Below are 16545 nucleotides of genomic sequence, written 5' to 3'. Positions count from 1 at the left end.
GGCCGCCCAACGGCCGCCCAACGGCCGCCCAACGGCCGCCCAACGGCCGCGCGGGCGTGACCTCACTTCCGGCGATGACGCGCGGCGCCGCGCGCCGGAAGGCGAGGCGAGGCGGCCGTTGGCGCCGCCATGGCGGAGTGCTCGGCGCTGCAGTTCGTGAGCCCTTACGCCTTCGAGGCCATGCAGAAGGTGGACGTGGTGCGGCTGGCGGCGCTGAGCGACCCCGAGCTGCGGCTGCTGCTGCCCTGCCTGGTGCGCATGGCCCTGTGCGCCCCCGCCGACCAGAGCCAGCGCTGGGCGCAGGACAAGAAGCTCATCCTGCGGCTGCTCTCGGGCGTGGAGGCCGTGAACTCCATCGTGGCGCTGCTCTCCGTGGACTTCCACGCGCTCGAGCAGGACGCCAGCAAGGAGCAGCAGCTGCGGTGAGGCCGCTGGCGGGAGCGGGCGCGGCGGGGGCGCCTGCCCGGCGCGGGGCTCCCCGCGCGGCTGCTCACGCGCGGCTGCTTCTCCTCGCGCCTAGGCACAAGCTGGGCGGCGGCAGCGGCGAGAGCGTCCTGGTGTCGCAGCTGCAGCACGGCCTCACGCTCGAGTTCGAGCACAGCGACTCGCCCCGCCGGCTGCGCCTCGTGCTCAGCGAGCTGCTCGCTATTATGAACAAGGTACGCCCGCACCTCCGTCCTCTTGGGGCTCTGGTGCAACATGTTGCTGTGTTACCACCAGGTCCTGTAGTACCAAAAATGAAGAGCCAGGAGACTGTTCCCTGGGTGGCTGAAGCGATCCCCGGTGCCCTTTCTGGTGCCATTCTCTGGTCCGTACTTGCTGCACTCAGATGCAACCTCCCAGTCACTTGTGATGAAACTCCTGGTGAACCAGCATCCCTGGGAAAGGTTTCCTTCCCCTCCGCAAGTAGAGCATCCTTTCTCACACGATACTGTACATTCTGTACCCGAACACAACGAGGTGATTTGTAAGTGTAGACATGCCAAGATGATGCTGTGGCTTTTTCTTCTGTCTGCTTTATGATATTTATCCATCATGTTTCCCATCTTCCTCTGTGTTTTATTCCTGTAAACTCATCCCATTTATAGAATTCTTAGTAGGTTGCTTTTCTGTCCTCTAGAAAGAAGTAATAATACCATCTCTATTATCTCTGCTACTAAATGTTTCTTTCCCAAATATTTTTTTTCTTGCCTATTTTATATTTATAGTTGTGTGTTCCTGACAGCTTTTAATATATTCAATCTGTTGAATTCAAAGCCTTGAGAGTCTGGCAGGTGCCGGTTGAGTTATACAGACTCATGAAGCCCATTCTGTGCTGGTGAATATTTTCTCRTAGGTGTCAGAATCAAATGGTGAATTTTTTCTCAAGTCGTCTGAGCTCTTTGAGAGTCCTGTCTATCTGGAAGAAGCAGCAGATGTTCTCTGCATTTTGCAAGCAGGTGCAGTATTCCTAGTGCTTTTGTTAGTGCTGTTTTGCTTATGATTTCGCTTCTTCTTACAAATGCATGGAAAACTTAYGCTAACTTAGGTAAGGTACCCTAAATTAGGTAAGGTTAATTTCAGATATTGATCTGTTTGAAACAGAAATAGACCAAAGATTAATTTTTCATTCATTAATTGGTACGTTACAGATATTTGGTATAAAAAGCTGCAATTTGACTGTAACTTTAAAACCCTCTTTCCACCCAGAGCTGCCCTCGCTATTGCCCATAGTTGATGTAGCTGAAGCTCTGCTGCATGTTAAAAATGGAGCCTGGTTCCTGTGCCTCCTAGTGGCCAACGTTCCTGATAGTTTTAATGAGGGTGAGTGACACTTTCTCCATGCCTGTCACGTGCGTGTAGCGTGCRTATGTTTATGTGGCTTTCTGCTGGAAAGGCCGGATTTACTTAGACCCCCTCTCAAACGCTCAGTTTGCAGAGGTTTGATCAAGAACGGTGAACGGCAGGACGAGGAAAGCGTTGGCGGCCGTCGCAGGACAGAAGCACTTCGACATCTGTGTAAAATGAACCCTTCGCAAGCTCTGAGGGTCCGAGGCATGGTGGTGAGTCTGTAATTATGCTGGCACGAGACAGCATGTTAATTGTGATCCTTATTGGAGCTTTAGAAAAAAAGATGATTGAGCTTGTCTGCTTTATCTAGGTGGAAGAGTGTCATCTACCGGGTCTTGGTGTTGCTTTGACCCTGGATCACACCAAAAATGAATCTTCAGATGATGGAGTGAGTGACCTGGTGTGCTTTGTGAGTGGTTTGCTGCTTGGCACAAATGCCAAGGTTCGGACGTGGTTTGGAACTTTTATTCGAAATGGCCAGCAGGTATGAACTTTTTTGAATATTCGCTTTTACAAATTGTTTTTCTAAGTTGCTGTAACTAGTGCAGTTACAGTAGGCAGGCCCATTTGTCTGAAAGCCCATAGACCCTGTCTAGCTTCTTGACACAGCCTTTACGAGGCAGCCTCTTCTTGTGGAACCGTAGACTCTGTAAATGGTATTATTGAGGACAGCTATGTGGTGTTCCTCTGAGGCTTTTAGATACGTGATCCAATAGCCATGGAAACAAGGAGATCATAAATTAGTAATGTTCACCTGGTGTATGTGCTTGTGCTTAGTATTTGCAAGGGGAAGTTGTGTCTTGACTTGCCAGAGTCCGTTAAAGCTTGTGGTTCACTGAAATAAATGGTTGTAACATGATCATGTGTTGCTAGTTACCCTGGTAATGAAAGTTTTATTTAAAAAATCCCCCTCTTCTTTCTTTTGACTTGTCTTCGTCATTATGGAAGCTCTTATGTAACAAAATGTCTGAAGAGATGAGGTTGATATTGTTGTTTTCATCTTTTAACCTCTCATGCAGAGAAAAAAAGATAATATCAGTTCTGTGCTTTGGCAAATGAGAAGGCAGCTGCTCCTGGAGCTCATGGGAATCCTTCCCACGGTTCGCAGCACACACATTGTTGAAGAAGCAGATGTTGATACAGAGCCAAATGTGTCTGTGTACTCGGGACTGAAGGAAGAGCACGTTGTGAAAGCCAGCGCGTTGCTGCGTCTCTATTGCGCTTTGATGGGAATTGCTGGGCTGAAGTAATGAATGTTTTAATGCTGTGTTTTTATTTGCTGTCTGTTCAATTTAAGCAGAAGTTGGGAGCTTTGGGCAATTTTAACGTGAACTGTCTCCTAATGTCATTGTGTTCTTGAGTGATTCGTGGCAGGCTATGCCATTTTTCTCAGGGGTGGAGTTGCCAACTGCTGAAAGTTTCTTTCTGTAGAGAGCGAGCAAATATTATAGAACTCTAAAGGTCTGTGGAGACAAGTATTTTGTGTGTGTTCCAGTACCACTCTCAGCAGAAAGCTTTTTTTTTTTCCTCTCCTATTAGTGAAAGTCCATGTGTAAACTACACTATTTTTTTTTTACCTAAAATAATATTAGTACAAGAAATGCTGTGCTCTATTTAATGTTGCAAAATTCAGTCTTATTAGTTTTATTCAGTCTTATTAGTAATTTTAAGTAGGTTAAAACGATGATCATGATTATGCCCTGGGGAAGTTTTTAACAGTTTTTTTAAAATGTGAATCATAATTCAAAGAGTAGTGCCAGCTGTTGGCACAGTTGATTGATACTCATTTATTGATACTAACTTGATAAACAGATACACATGAGACAGAGAAAATGCAAGTGAACTTTAGCCATCGTGATGATATTGGAAGTCTCTCCGCTTTGAACTTAGGCAAGATTTTTTTTTTCTCTCTTTAGACCAACTGATGAAGAGGCTGAGCAGCTACTCCAACTCATGACCAGCCGTCCTCCTGCCACGCCAGCCGGCGTTCGCTTTGTCTCTCTCTCCTTCTGCATGCTTCTGGCCTTCTCCACTCTTGTCAGGTACCTCTCCAGAGAGAAGGAGCTTTGCAAAGATGTTCCCACTTGAGCACAGTTAAGGCAGTGGCATCCCAGAGCCGCGYGGCTCTTCTCTTCTCTCCTTATTCTTTATGCAAATCTCCATACAGTGGTTGGCAGGGATTTGTCTTCCAAGGCTGTCAGTAGATGGATGTTTCACCCTTCTCACCCTCTGGTTGATGGTAAACACATTTGAGAGGGAAGTATCGGTGTTAGTTTGAAGCAGTATTGAAGGCTGTTGTAGGCCTCAGTAATTCACTTTTCCATTGAACAAGTTTGTGGCTAAGCTCTTTAAAGACCCTAGGCATAAGAGTAGCAAACTAGTTGCTTATGGGTTGTAGCTTTGTGCCCCTTGTTTTCAAGACAGGAAATTGGACTCTTGCACAGACTTCAAAGTGCATGTTAGATACTAATAGTTATCCTTCTGTGCCATGCTAAAGAGAAAGTGATTAAAAAAAAATCTTGATATTAAGATTTCTTCTTCCAATTTTTTTCTGCCTGTAAATGTTATTACTAGTAAAACCATCTGTAATTACTGGGGAAAAAACCCCTCTCTAATGGGATTTCTTTGTGCAGTACCCCGGAACAGGAACAGCTCATGGTAATGTGGCTTAGTTGGATGATAAAGGAAGAAGCTTATTTTGAAAGGTGAGAGCAGACTTTTTCTGGTTTTTATTCTGATTATCTCATATTTACTTAGGCCCTGCTGGAAATTAACTCTTTCTTTGTTGTTATAGCATTTCTGGTGTGTCTGCTTCCTTTGGAGAGATGCTACTCTTGGTAGCAATGTATTTCCATAGCAATCAGCTCAGTGCTATCATTGATTTGGTCTGCTCTACTTTGGGAATGAAGGTAAACTCTAAGTTGTTTTCACCACCAAATACATTTCTGTATTATATGCCTTCTTTTCCTGTGTATTTATACACCTATATTTGACCTTTGATATAAAAATTGAGTTATTGCTAATATCCTTGAGCAAATGTGTACTCAGGACATGAGTAGCTAAGTTCCTCTAGAAAAACATCAAAATGTGCATACAGCTAGATATAGAGGATGTTATAACAAAAGATACCTTCAAAAAGAGGTGACTTGTTGAAATCAATACTTGGAAAATATGAACTTTCTAAAAAGTTAATTGAAAGCCTTCTCAGACTGTCTGGAAAAGTTTTATTTGAAAAGTTTTTGAAGAAATATCTATGTATATAATACTTAAACCATTTCTGAACTTACCAAGAGAGACTCATGGCTGCTCTCTTGTCTTGGAGTACAGCAATAAAAACAGCAGTAAAACAGTAGCTACCATGTTCTTTGTTTCAGATTGTTATTAAGCCCAGCTCACTGAGCAGAATGAAGACTATCTTCACACAGGAGATTTTCACTGAACAGGTATTTGAGACAAAACTTATTTTTTTAAAATCACTTCATTTTGACCTAATAAAAGAATCTGAATGCTGCCAGAGAGCCTCGGCCCTTTCTTTTTGTGTGTTGATTTTTTTGAACACTCACTTTTTTAAATTTTGAGGAAGCAAATGAAGAAGCAATGTCCAGTATGAAACTACTTTTTTGCTGCAGCAAGGAAATGTGTACAAATGTAATGCATGTGCTGCAATTGTACACATACTGTGTTCCACAAACTACGTCAAAAAGTTGTTCAGCTTCCAAGCACACAAAACTTAATATATGTGAGAACAGATACAGTTTTGTAACTTTGTTGTGTTGTGCTTATGTATGCTGATTTGAGTGAATATTTGTGATACTTTTCTTGATAATTGTAACTTTCCTTCAGGTTGTGACAGCCCATGCTGTTCGTGTGCCTGTTACAGGCAATCTCAGTGGAAACATCACTGGGTTTTTACCTATTCACTGCATTTACCAGCTTTTAAGAAGCCGGTCATTTACCAAGCACAAAGTATCCATTAAGGTATGACTTTTATTTTACTTCTCTTTATAATTTGAAAATGGATTAGWTTTTGCAGACATTTATTTATCTTGATAAATTTACCTAAGAAGTTATAATTTGAGCAGAATTGTTGATGAATCTAATTGCCTTTTACCATGCCATCTGAGAGGAACAYGGTTCAATTAAGGTACCCAATTTTATCTCTAATCCTGAGACTGGAACTTAAGGAAGTTTTCTGCACTTATTCTTCCAACCAGGAGTTTATTATTACCAACCAGGACAAATTCTGTTGGTAGAGCTGTGCAGGACAGGAGAACTCTTCATGAAATTTATGACCATGTCCAACTCAGAGCTGGTATCACACCTTCCTAAATCAAAGCCTCTTTCAAATACATTTTGCCTAGCTGGGGATTTATGTGCAAACAAAAATGCTACTATCCATTTTTTAAACTAAACACATAAGGATATGTGTGTTTTTTTCCCTAGGACTGGATCTATAGGCAGCTCTGTGAAACCACCACTCCACTTCATCCTCAGTTGCTTCCTCTTATTGATGTCTACATTAACTCTATTCTTACTCCAGCATCTAAATCCAACCCGGAAGCCACAAACCAACCTGTCACAGAACAGGAGATCTTGAATGTTTTTCAGGGACTCACTGGGGTAAGAGAAAGGAAAATACTTTGCAAAGAATRCTGGTTCTTTCTAGCAGTAATATGATTTGGAAGTGTTCTTTTTTGGCRTTGTCATAAAACTTTTTTTTTCCTGACTCGATTCTGTTACATCGAAGATCTTATTTAGTTGAAGCAACCTGCTTAGGTTTGGAAGAAGCACTTTCTGTTTTAAAGACATATGAGAATGTGTGGCAAGCATTCACTTGCATTAAAATCCTGGGACAGGTCCATTCTAGTATCCTAAGATACTAAAAGCATGCTTTATGTTTAAAGTTTGGTCTTTCTCTTTTTTAGAAAAGTTTCTCACACCTTTCAAATTGGACCTCATACAGCTTGACATTTTAACCCAAGGTTTACTTCATATTTGCAGGTAAACCCAAATTTTTGTTCTCAAGCATTGTGACTTTTTAATGTGGTTTTATRTGCAGGCAGAAAATGCTCGACTTGCTCAGCGTTACAGCATCACAACACGCCTGCTTGTCCTCTACTAYGTCCTCTCGTACGAAGAGGCACTTCTGGCAAATACAAAGACACTAGGTATGTGGGAATGTGATCATCGGCAACAGCTGAACTGAAAGTTAGATGCAAATACATGAATTCTCACAATAAACAAAGTTCATATTAATGTCAAATTCAAAATTTGTGTAAGAAGTTTAGATAAAGAGTTTATTTGGGGAGTGTAAATCTTGTAATAAATATACTGTATTATTTTAGAAACTAAGGATGTGAGAATTCTACTAAAACTTATGTTTTGAGTTTGCAAGTTTAAAACTGTTAGTATTCTGTCCCTGTTTTCTTTAGCTGCCATGCAAAAAAAACCCAAGTCTTACTCTTCAGCATTAATGGATCAAATTCCAATCAAGTACCTCATCCGCCAGGCACAAGGACTGCAGCAGGAACTTGGAGGTAAATCTGTGCAAGGCCAGTGTGCRTGAAGAAGGAGGGCTAAGCCTATTTCCAGCTTTGCACCTGCTCTCCGTTTCATAGCATGCCTTCTCTTTGGTACTTGTTCTAAAATCTGTCATGAGTGATGTTACAGGTAGGTTTAGAAAGTCATACTGAAAGTTTGGGAAAGATGGTTCTATTTAGAGTAGGTTTGAATTACCTGAGAATTTTTTAAGTATTCTAGACTGTGTTTTAAAGTTACTGCAGGGTCCTCCCACCTGTCCAAAATGTAACTTTTCTTTTTGTTGCAAGTTAAAATTTTAGCTCTAAACATCAAACTTGTTAAACATCAGTTTAATAAGTGATTTAATCCTGATCTCCTTTCAGGCTTGCACTCTGCACTGCTCCGCCTTCTTGCTACTAACTATCCACACCTCTGCATTGTGGAAGACTGGATCTGTGAGGAGCAGATCACAGGCACTGATGCCTTGCTGAGGAGGATGTTGCTTACAAACATTACCAAAAATCATTCTCCCAAACAGCTCCAGGAAGGTAAATAACTTTAATGTGAAGTAAGCAGTTTTCTTGCCTAATTGTCTGGAATATAGAGGGTCTGGGAGTRTATCCACCTGAATCATTTGATTACACTCCATTTATACAACAAACATTCTGCTGCAATGAACTTGAAGGATTTCTAAAATGGCAAGAGTCCAGTTTTATGAAAATCTCATTCTATTTATTTTATAGCCTTTTCCATGCTCCCAGGAAACCATACCCAGTTGATGCAGATTCTAGAACATTTAACACTTCTCTCTGCTGGTGAATTGATCCCATATGCAGAAGTAYTGACTTCAAATATGAATCAGTTGCTAAATGCTGGGGTCCCAAGGAGGATTCTTCAGACAGTCAATAAACTTTGGATGGTTCTGAACACTGTGATGCCACGAAGGTAAGTTCAAAGTACTAATCCATGTATTATTGCAGATGGATTCAATGCAGACTTCCATTTTTTAAAACAGTGCCATGCTGCCTTTGTGTGTTACAATAACTTAAGACTGGGTGGGTCTAGGAGTTGGAAGCTGTGATTGACTAGACTGTGCTGGATTTGCATTGCTTTGTGCTTTGTTGAAATTTTTCATCTGTTCTCTATTTAAAAGGTAGTTTTTGTTCTCAGGGGAAAGGGAGTCTATAGTTGGCTTAAAATATAATACAATGGTTTTATTGTATATATCATTTATGATAGAGCTAAAACATACTTTCTCTGTCAAGAGGGTGTCTTTTTGAGGAAGTAGATACTCTATATTGCAACAAAAACAGGCTCATTGATATTTCTCTGAATATAAGTTGATTATAGCTTCAGGAGCTGTAAATGCAGTGTGTGTGTGTATATATATGCATATATATGTTTATATATATGTATTTATATATATATATTTATATATATAGTTGTTCCTTGGAAGGCTCAGAAAAAATAATCTACTTGAGATAAGTGAATATCCAAATGTTTGTGATCCTCTTCTTTCTTACGGGTTATATGTTTAAAATGCTAAAAAAAAAAATCTCATTTGTAGATTGTGGGTCATGACTGTTAATGCTCTGCAGCCTTCAGTAAAAATAGTCCGACAGCAGAAATACACTCAGAATGATCTGATGATTGACCCTTTGATAGTACTAAGATGTGATCAGAGAGTTCATAGGTAAGATCTCTCTTAATTTCTTCTGATGCTCTATGGTACTTTAGATGGATGCATAGTGATATCTCACAGTAGACTTCTGAAAACTTCGAATACTTCAAAACACTTTCAAACTAGTCGAATGAATTTGTAAGTTCGGTCTCTTGCTTCACTCTTTCTTGTCTGAAGCTTGTTGGTGGGTGTGCTGGCTAAACTGTGCTGTTTCAGCATGTCACTGTCCAGGGGAGTGTCTTGTTGGACAAACCTTGCACCCAGGCCTATTTTGGAAACACTGAGATTGCAAATGGATTTGCACATAGATCCATCCATTTTGTTAGATTTGTGCATGTGATTTTGTTCTAAATAGACATTGTGGCATGCTTAAAATGGCTGCTGCCACATGGTGGTGGTTCTAACTGTTACATCCTTCCACTTCATATTGTCTTTTGCCATCCCTCATGGGTCTGGAAGTATTCCATCTTTCTGGGTAAAAATTTCTGCAAGTGAGTGCTTAATGAATATGACAAAAGTAGATTTAATTTATTTCTCAAGTATTTTAGTAGTGCTTGGCAATGAGTTCCTCTAGATGTCAGTGATGACAGGGGAGATGTATAACACTGCTTTATGGCTTTGTTATAGAAGAATAAGCTGAGAGTTTTAGTAATAAAAATGTTCTTAACTGATAGCAGCCATGCAACATTTAAGAACATGAAGTAATGCAAACAATTCAAACCAAAACTTGCAAATGGTAGCTTTGCTTTTTCATACTCCGGAAAAAAATGTATTTGTTATTTAAAAATATGTTAATTGTTTTAAATATACTTCAGCCTGTAGCTTTATTTTTTTTAGTGTACTTTCTCATGCTTTTTGTCAGTTGTAGTTTATTCTTCYCATTTTGCTTTTTTATTATTTTTCCTTCATAATAAAAGGCTAATAGTCATCTTGATTTGTTCTTCACATTCGTGCTTGCATGTATCTGTCTGGCCTTGTCTTAGAGCAATTTAGTCATAATCCAATTTCCATTTGACTTGGTACATTTTTGTACCTCTCTGCTAGATTTCAAATTTCTGCTGATCCCAAATATGTCCATTCAACCCTGGGTGAAACTGTTAGGGAGATTTATAATGCAATGCCACCTTAGCATTGTGGAAACAGTTGTATAGAGGTTTTCTGCTTTGTTGTTCTAACTCCATCACTCCAATCATTATTCTGGTTTCATGTACAGCAAATAATTTTCTCATTTCTTTTGTTCATAGGGATTTGTCATAGGGATTTTCTTCATAGTGACCAYTAGTACTGTGGTGTGTTATGGAAAACAGCTTTAGTATGAACCAGATTACAACCAAGYTAAATCTTTAAGGAATGTTTATAGTTTGTTGTTGTTACCTACATATGCTCTGCCTTCTGAAATACCTTTACTTCAACATGTTTCTGCATTAGGAGTCCCCCTTTGATGGATATAACTTTGCACATGCTGAATGGATATCTTCTTGCTTCAAAAGCCTACCTCAATGCTCACCTCAAGGAAACAGCAGAGCAGGACATCAGGCCATCCCAAAACAATGCCATGGGTCCAGAGACCCCAGAAGTTACCAGGGAAGAACTAAAAAATGCACTGCTTGCAGCTCAGGTAGGGGGGAGAAATAAATGTTAACTGCAGTGGGTAAAGCTTGGAGTGGGTAGGCATGGAATTAAGAGTTTGTTTAAATATCCTATATTTAATTTTGTTCCTAGGATAGTGCTGCTGTGCAAATTCTTTTGGAAATCTGTTTACCTACAGAAGAAGAGAAAGCTCAGAGCAGTAATAGTCATAGCCTGCTGAAAAGTGTTTACAGTTCCACTGGCTCTAAGAGCCCTGAAATAAAAGAAGAAGAAGAAGAAGACAGCTTGCTGTGTAATCTCCGAGAGGTCCAGTGCCTCATCTGCTGTCTGCTCCATCAGATGTATATAGCTGATCCCAACATAGTCAAACTGGTTCATTTCCAGGTCTGGTTTGCACTCTTTTAGTTCTCTACTGGTTCCTTGCTTAGGAAAGAGCCAAATGAAGTGTTGGAATGCTGCTGTTGTGTTCCCCTGAAATTGTGATGACCGTGTCTGCTTCCCATTCCCCCAACCTTGTGGTAGCTGCATTTCCTTCTCCTTTCGGTGCTAGCACTGAGTACTGTGGCTAAGAGGGGAGCAGCTAAACAACGCCTGTTCCTCATCATTAAACATGAGCCTTGTTTGTGTCACTGCCCTTCTGCCTGCCAAAATAGTGTGTCCATTYGAGGCCAGGAATTAAATTGCTTAATCATCTTGTAATTACTTCTTCAACATCTTGTGTTGGTTAATTCTTGGTGGCTGTGTTTTAAAATTATCTATTATTCCCAACTGRAATTTGGCTTCAAATATCAACTTCTTTTTTGTTTGGGTATGCTTTGTTTGTTTAGAGTGGAGGAAGGGTTGTTTCTGCCAAAACAGTGGTAGAACTTCTCCCTAAACGGGGATGGAGGGGAGCAATTTTTTTGCTGTAAATGTGTGTTTTGGCGTATGTTAAATTGTTCATTGCCAGCTGGCTGTCTCTGCTGTGACCTGGAACTARTGAAGTGACTAGAAAAGTCAAGGTGATCCAGGTGTGAAATAAGCAAATGTGGCCTGGGGTGAAGTTTGGAATAGAGAGGAAGGGCACAAAAGGAAAAGGTTGCTGCAGCTTAGCTTGGTCTGGGAAGTGGAAGGGCAGTTAGTATGAAAATAATAAATTGAGTCTTGTGGATAAAGAATTGATTCAGAGCCAGGATGTGTTACCAGCCTGTCTTGCATTGCTTTGGGTTATGGGCTTATTGCTTAAAGTCCTGAATTAAACAGTTACAACAGCATTAATGATGTTTTAATCTAGATCTAGATGGTTAAGAATTTTTGAAATAGCTTTGACTACATTTACATCTCTTTCTTACATTTATAGGGTTATCCATGTGAACTTCTGGCCCTGACAGTGGCAGGGATTCCGTCCATGCACATCTGCCTGGATTTCATACCTGAGCTCATTGCTCAGCCTGAGCTTGAAAAACAGGTACTGTACAGTCATCAAGTTTGGAAGTCACTGTAATTAGTTAACTGTTGAAGTATTTGGTGGTGCTGGTGAAATAAAAGGATCACTATTAAGGTAACTACAAAATAAAATGCAAATTCCTAAAAGAATTTAAATTTGTTTGCCAGCTGTCGCACCTAGTTCCTTTCCCATTCAAAATGCAAGAATCCCTTCACAAAACATGTCACAGAATGACACGTGCTGTTTTCCTCAAATTTATTGTGTATGAATCTGAATTGTAGTATAAGCTCAGCAAAGGAGTCGGAATTTGCTTATTGTGATTATGAAAAACAGTGATCATTATTACTCCCTTCACAATTTGTAGGCCTTGAATTGCTATGTTGTAATAAGGGGAGATTAAGAAAATAAAACAAAGACCCTCCCTGTTTTTTTTTTTTTTTGTTATCAAACCAACTTCCTAAATACTTGCATTTAATCCCTTTGCAGATATTAATTATTGCTAATAAGAAGGCACTCACTGAAGTTAAAAACAGAACACATGGAACATGAAACAGCTTTTTACAGGGATTGTGTTGTCAATTGTGTGTTGCTTTGTTTCTCTCCAACAATATTGGAACAAACTGTCTGTGGGGGAGGCTCTGAATCATTAATTCTTGTACTTGCATTAATGTTAAACTTCTGAGACTTTCTTCATGTGTGCAGAAAAAWTTTACAGTAATTACTAAAAGGCTTCTCTGGTTTTCATCTCCTCAGTGGTACAATGGAAATATTTACTGACTATTAAGTTGTTGAGGAGCTTTGGATTGAAAGTACAAAGCCATCTGTAATTTTATTGTCTGTTTCTTTTTTCCTTTCACCTACTTAACAGATATTTGCAATCCAGTTGCTTTCATTTCTGTGTATCCAGTATGCACTACCCAAATCCCTGAGTGTGGCTCGTTTAGCAATCAATGTCATGGGAACCCTCCTCACAGGTAAGCAATTCCAGTGACACCTAAGCACGTTGTGGAAATTTAATTTACTTTGCTAGACCAAATACAATTTTGCCAAAATGCTAATATGTTAGTTGTGCTCATAAATATAAGAATTCTTRACTGGATTTTGGTAATCGATCCTTTTTAATTAACTGTTTTCTCTTTCCTTGACAGTCTTAACCCAGTCAAAGCGCTATACCTTTTTTATGCCAACCCTGCCTTGTCTGGTTTCGTTCTGTCAAGCCTTTCCGCCCTTGTACGAGGATATCATGTCCCTGCTGATACAAGTAGGGCAAGTCTGTGCCTCTGACGTTGCCACGCAGACAAGAGACTTCGACCCAATTATTACACGTAAGTAAGGCATCTTCTATTTCAGAAAATAATGTCCCAAGGAGAAAATGATGTTCAGGGTTGCAAATGTTTTAAATGCCTTCTGAATGCAAGGTAAAACTTAGTACTGTTAGCTTGTAAGTACAGGAGAGAGAGGGGTAGGTACTCCATGGAATAAAACCTGATGTATGAAACAGTAATGGTTCAAACTGACCCAAAATGACTATTTCACAATATGTGTATTTGCATGAAGGGTGTAGTATAACTTTTTTTTTTGCTGTATTTATTTGCATTTTTTAACTTAATTTTCTAGGTCTCCAGCAACTAAAGGAGAAACCAAAGGAAATTTTAGGACTTTGCAAAGATCCATCTTACAAAAGTTGTTCAAGGGACATTGCAAGCATGGACCCTGATGTTCAGTTATGCCAATGTGTTGAAAACACCATCATTGAAATAATTAACATGAGTGTAAGTGGAGTTTAGGAAGAAGAGAAATGAAATTGTACCATAGCTACTATTACTGTCTGTGGTGTCCAAATCTGGAGAGAGCTGACAAGTGGATTGAGAAACGGGAGTGCAAATCCTTGACTGTCGTTCAGTGGATTCAGTTGTGGTTGAAGTCTGTCAAAGGAAAAGATTCTTCAGAGGCTTAGGCTGCTTTCCATGAAAAAATCTCACAATTACCCATCCAGTGATAGTGGGCATGATTTGTAGGCACACTGCATCACTTCAGGAACTGAGCAGCACACCTATGAATGGTTTTATAACGCTTCTTGGAAACCATAGGGTTAGCTGAGCAAGCAGTAAAACGATGGGCAAGAAAAGCCTGAGGTTGGAGAACTTTGCTTAAGTTCAAATGAATTAGTGTTCCAGGGGCTCAAAGAAGAAGGTGGAATAAAATACCTCCCAGAAGACTAGAAGTGGTGCGAGTTGTAGCCCTTGAGGCAATTCACTGAGACATAAGAAAAAGTTGGATTTTTTTAATTTTTATTTGCTCTTTGAACAATTGTCTGAGGTGTCAGTTATGAGATCAGTAACCTTCAGATCAAAAACTAATTCATTTAAGATCAGTCAGCCCTCGTTAAAAGTTTGGAAGTGGTCTAGAAGTTTCTAAAAGATGCTTTGCATTACAAATGAACTATGTAAGCGAGATTTTTAAAGCATGTATATTTTGAACGCTGCTCAGATGTCTTTATTTTTTAAACACAGCACTTAGTTTAAAAAGAGATGAGAAAGACCTAGGGGAAGGTAAAGTACAACGATATCTGAATTGTCATTAGGTTAAGATTAAAAAAAGGGAAGTGGTATTGGAGGCTACTATGACAGAAGCTGAAGTTCACTGCAATGAATGGAAAAACAGATTTTAGCACATCCTCGAGACTTGCAGCTTGGGGGACAAGAAGACGAAATACTTCTGTGCTCAATGTGAGCAGAACTCTCCTGAAAGCAGTGGGTTGTTCTCTCGAAAAACCACACTGTTTAGCCTTGAAAGATTTGTTTTGTGGCAGAGTGGGTATGGTGCAGCATTTGGGAGTTTCTTCAAGGCTGCACAGGCTCTCATGATGGGCAGCAAAAGCATTTGCAAAGAGAGAAATAAAAAATTAAGGATTGTCTGGCTGTTGTGCCAAAAGTGAATGTAGCTCTGCAACACACTGTAACTGCTCCAGTGGGCAATCCAGCATTTGCTGTTTTGAAAATGACAGTCGCTGGAGTCCTTAACAAGGTATTTCTTTCAAGTTTATATTCCAGAATTCACAGTCCGAATTGTCTTGCCTAGCTTTTCTATTAGATGGGTTGGAGTGTGATGGAGGAAAACTAACAGTGAATTGTCCAGCCAGGGTCCTGTACACATTCCTGACTTAACAGCATGCCTGCTGTACCAGGGTGCTAACACCATCCACCTGCTACGAGTATTATTTTTTTTTGTCATTGTGATGTAAAATATGTAAATAACTTAAATTTATGTATCTCTTTTTTTTTCTCTTAYGCCTGTGCTTTTATATACTGTAGTAGATATTTAAGTAAAAACAAGTGTATGTTTTGGATCCCTKTGTAGCTGTGCCTATTTTTACTTTGCCTCTATCGACTCAAGTTTATCAGCTTGACTCCCATGTTTGATAACAGGGAAAAAGCCCCCCCTGAAACATGAGTAAGCCCGGGGAGTTGCAGATCTCYAGTCTTTTCTTGGCCATTTACCAGAAAAAAAAGGTGAAGATTGTTATAAACGCACGTAAGGTTGTTATAAATGCACGKAAGTCTCTTAAAATGTTGGCACAGACCCGCACCCGCTTCCCCGCGCCCCTCGTTCATACCTGGGGCGCTGTGAGGCGCCGCCGCCATCGCTGCGACCGGCCGGTTGCCCAGCAACGACGAAAAACCCGGGAGCCAACAAGGCCCTTGACGATTGGCTCTCAAGAGGAGGCGGGGGAGGGAGGGAGTGACTGAGTTCGCAGCCTGCTGATTGGCGGCTCGAGGGCTTTCCTGTCAGCTGATTGGCGGGCGGGGCGGTGGCCGGGACGGAGGCGGGAAGGACGGGGGCTGCAGGGAGCTGCCGCCGCGTGAGGTGAGCGGCTCCGCCGGCCCTGGCGGGCGCGGGGGACGCGGCGCTCCGGGGCCCTCTGCCTCTTCTCCGCTTYCCGTGGAGAAGAGAGGCACCAGGTGCCTTTTGCAGGCTGCCGCGGAACGTTGTCCCCGGCTGCCGCCGCCCTTCGGGCTCGACCCGCTCCCCCCAGGGCCCTGCTTTTCCCTGGGCAAAAATCATTTAGTCGCCACTCGTAAAATGTGTGAGAGAGACGTCCTGCGTGTGAGGGGAGAGCGTGCAGCGGGGTGCGGCCTCGCTGGTGGAAGGGCGGGGATGGCCGCACGCTCCTATCCTGTGGCCAGGGTTTGTTTTCCCGCTGGAGGAGGCTGGTGCTGAAGCTGAATCGCGCCCTGTGCTGGTGCCTTTTTGGTGCATGTGTTTTACTCGTTCAGAGTCAGATGAGGACGCAGGTTAGTGAATTAATGTATTGCAGGGAGACTGCCAACTTAAATTCACTTTTAGATGTTGTGTAGGTGGTGAGGATGTAGAAGAAAAGTTATTGCCACTTCAGAACTAGAGTATTTTTAAACGTCATGTATCCCTCTTCAATACTTTTAATCAACTTATTCCCGTTTTTTAGAATGATAGGGGAAATAAGGCTGGTTTCTTTGAG

At 41.2% G+C, this 16545-nt stretch overlaps 1 protein-coding gene across 2 annotated transcripts; it reads left to right on the top strand.

Moving 5' to 3' along the window:
* Positions 1 to 110: 110 nt before the first annotated feature.
* Positions 111 to 15108, top strand: INTS2 (integrator complex subunit 2). 2 transcript variants are annotated; one of them, XM_026047999.1, is made up of 24 exons: positions 111 to 422; positions 521 to 659; positions 1337 to 1439; positions 1690 to 1803; positions 1912 to 2042; positions 2141 to 2314; positions 2850 to 3076; positions 3747 to 3872; positions 4464 to 4535; positions 4625 to 4739; positions 5205 to 5273; positions 5674 to 5808; positions 6274 to 6450; positions 6890 to 6998; positions 7263 to 7367; positions 7734 to 7898; positions 8094 to 8295; positions 8918 to 9043; positions 10460 to 10649; positions 10754 to 11005; positions 11961 to 12068; positions 12916 to 13021; positions 13196 to 13372; positions 13665 to 15108. In XM_026047999.1, the coding sequence occupies exons 1-24, from the start codon at positions 130 to 132 to the stop codon at positions 13832 to 13834; spliced, it is 3585 nt and encodes a 1194-aa protein (XP_025903784.1). In that variant the 5' UTR covers positions 111 to 129; the 3' UTR covers positions 13835 to 15108. The 2 variants fall into 2 exon arrangements, with proteins under 2 accessions (XP_025903784.1, XP_025903785.1); XM_026048000.1 differs by lacking the exons at positions 12916 to 13021; positions 13196 to 13372; positions 13665 to 15108 and adding an exon at positions 12534 to 12723.
* The last annotated feature ends 1437 nt before the right edge of the window (positions 15109 to 16545 follow it).

The sequence above is a fragment of the Nothoprocta perdicaria genome, unplaced genomic scaffold (genome assembly GCF_003342845.1).
Source record: "Nothoprocta perdicaria isolate Ctin4 unplaced genomic scaffold, notPer1 scaffold_50, whole genome shotgun sequence".
Classification (NCBI taxonomy): domain Eukaryota; kingdom Metazoa; phylum Chordata; class Aves; order Tinamiformes; family Tinamidae; genus Nothoprocta; species Nothoprocta perdicaria.
The sequence above is the reverse complement of the archived record's forward strand: the minus strand, read 5'-3'. Positions and strand labels throughout refer to the sequence as shown.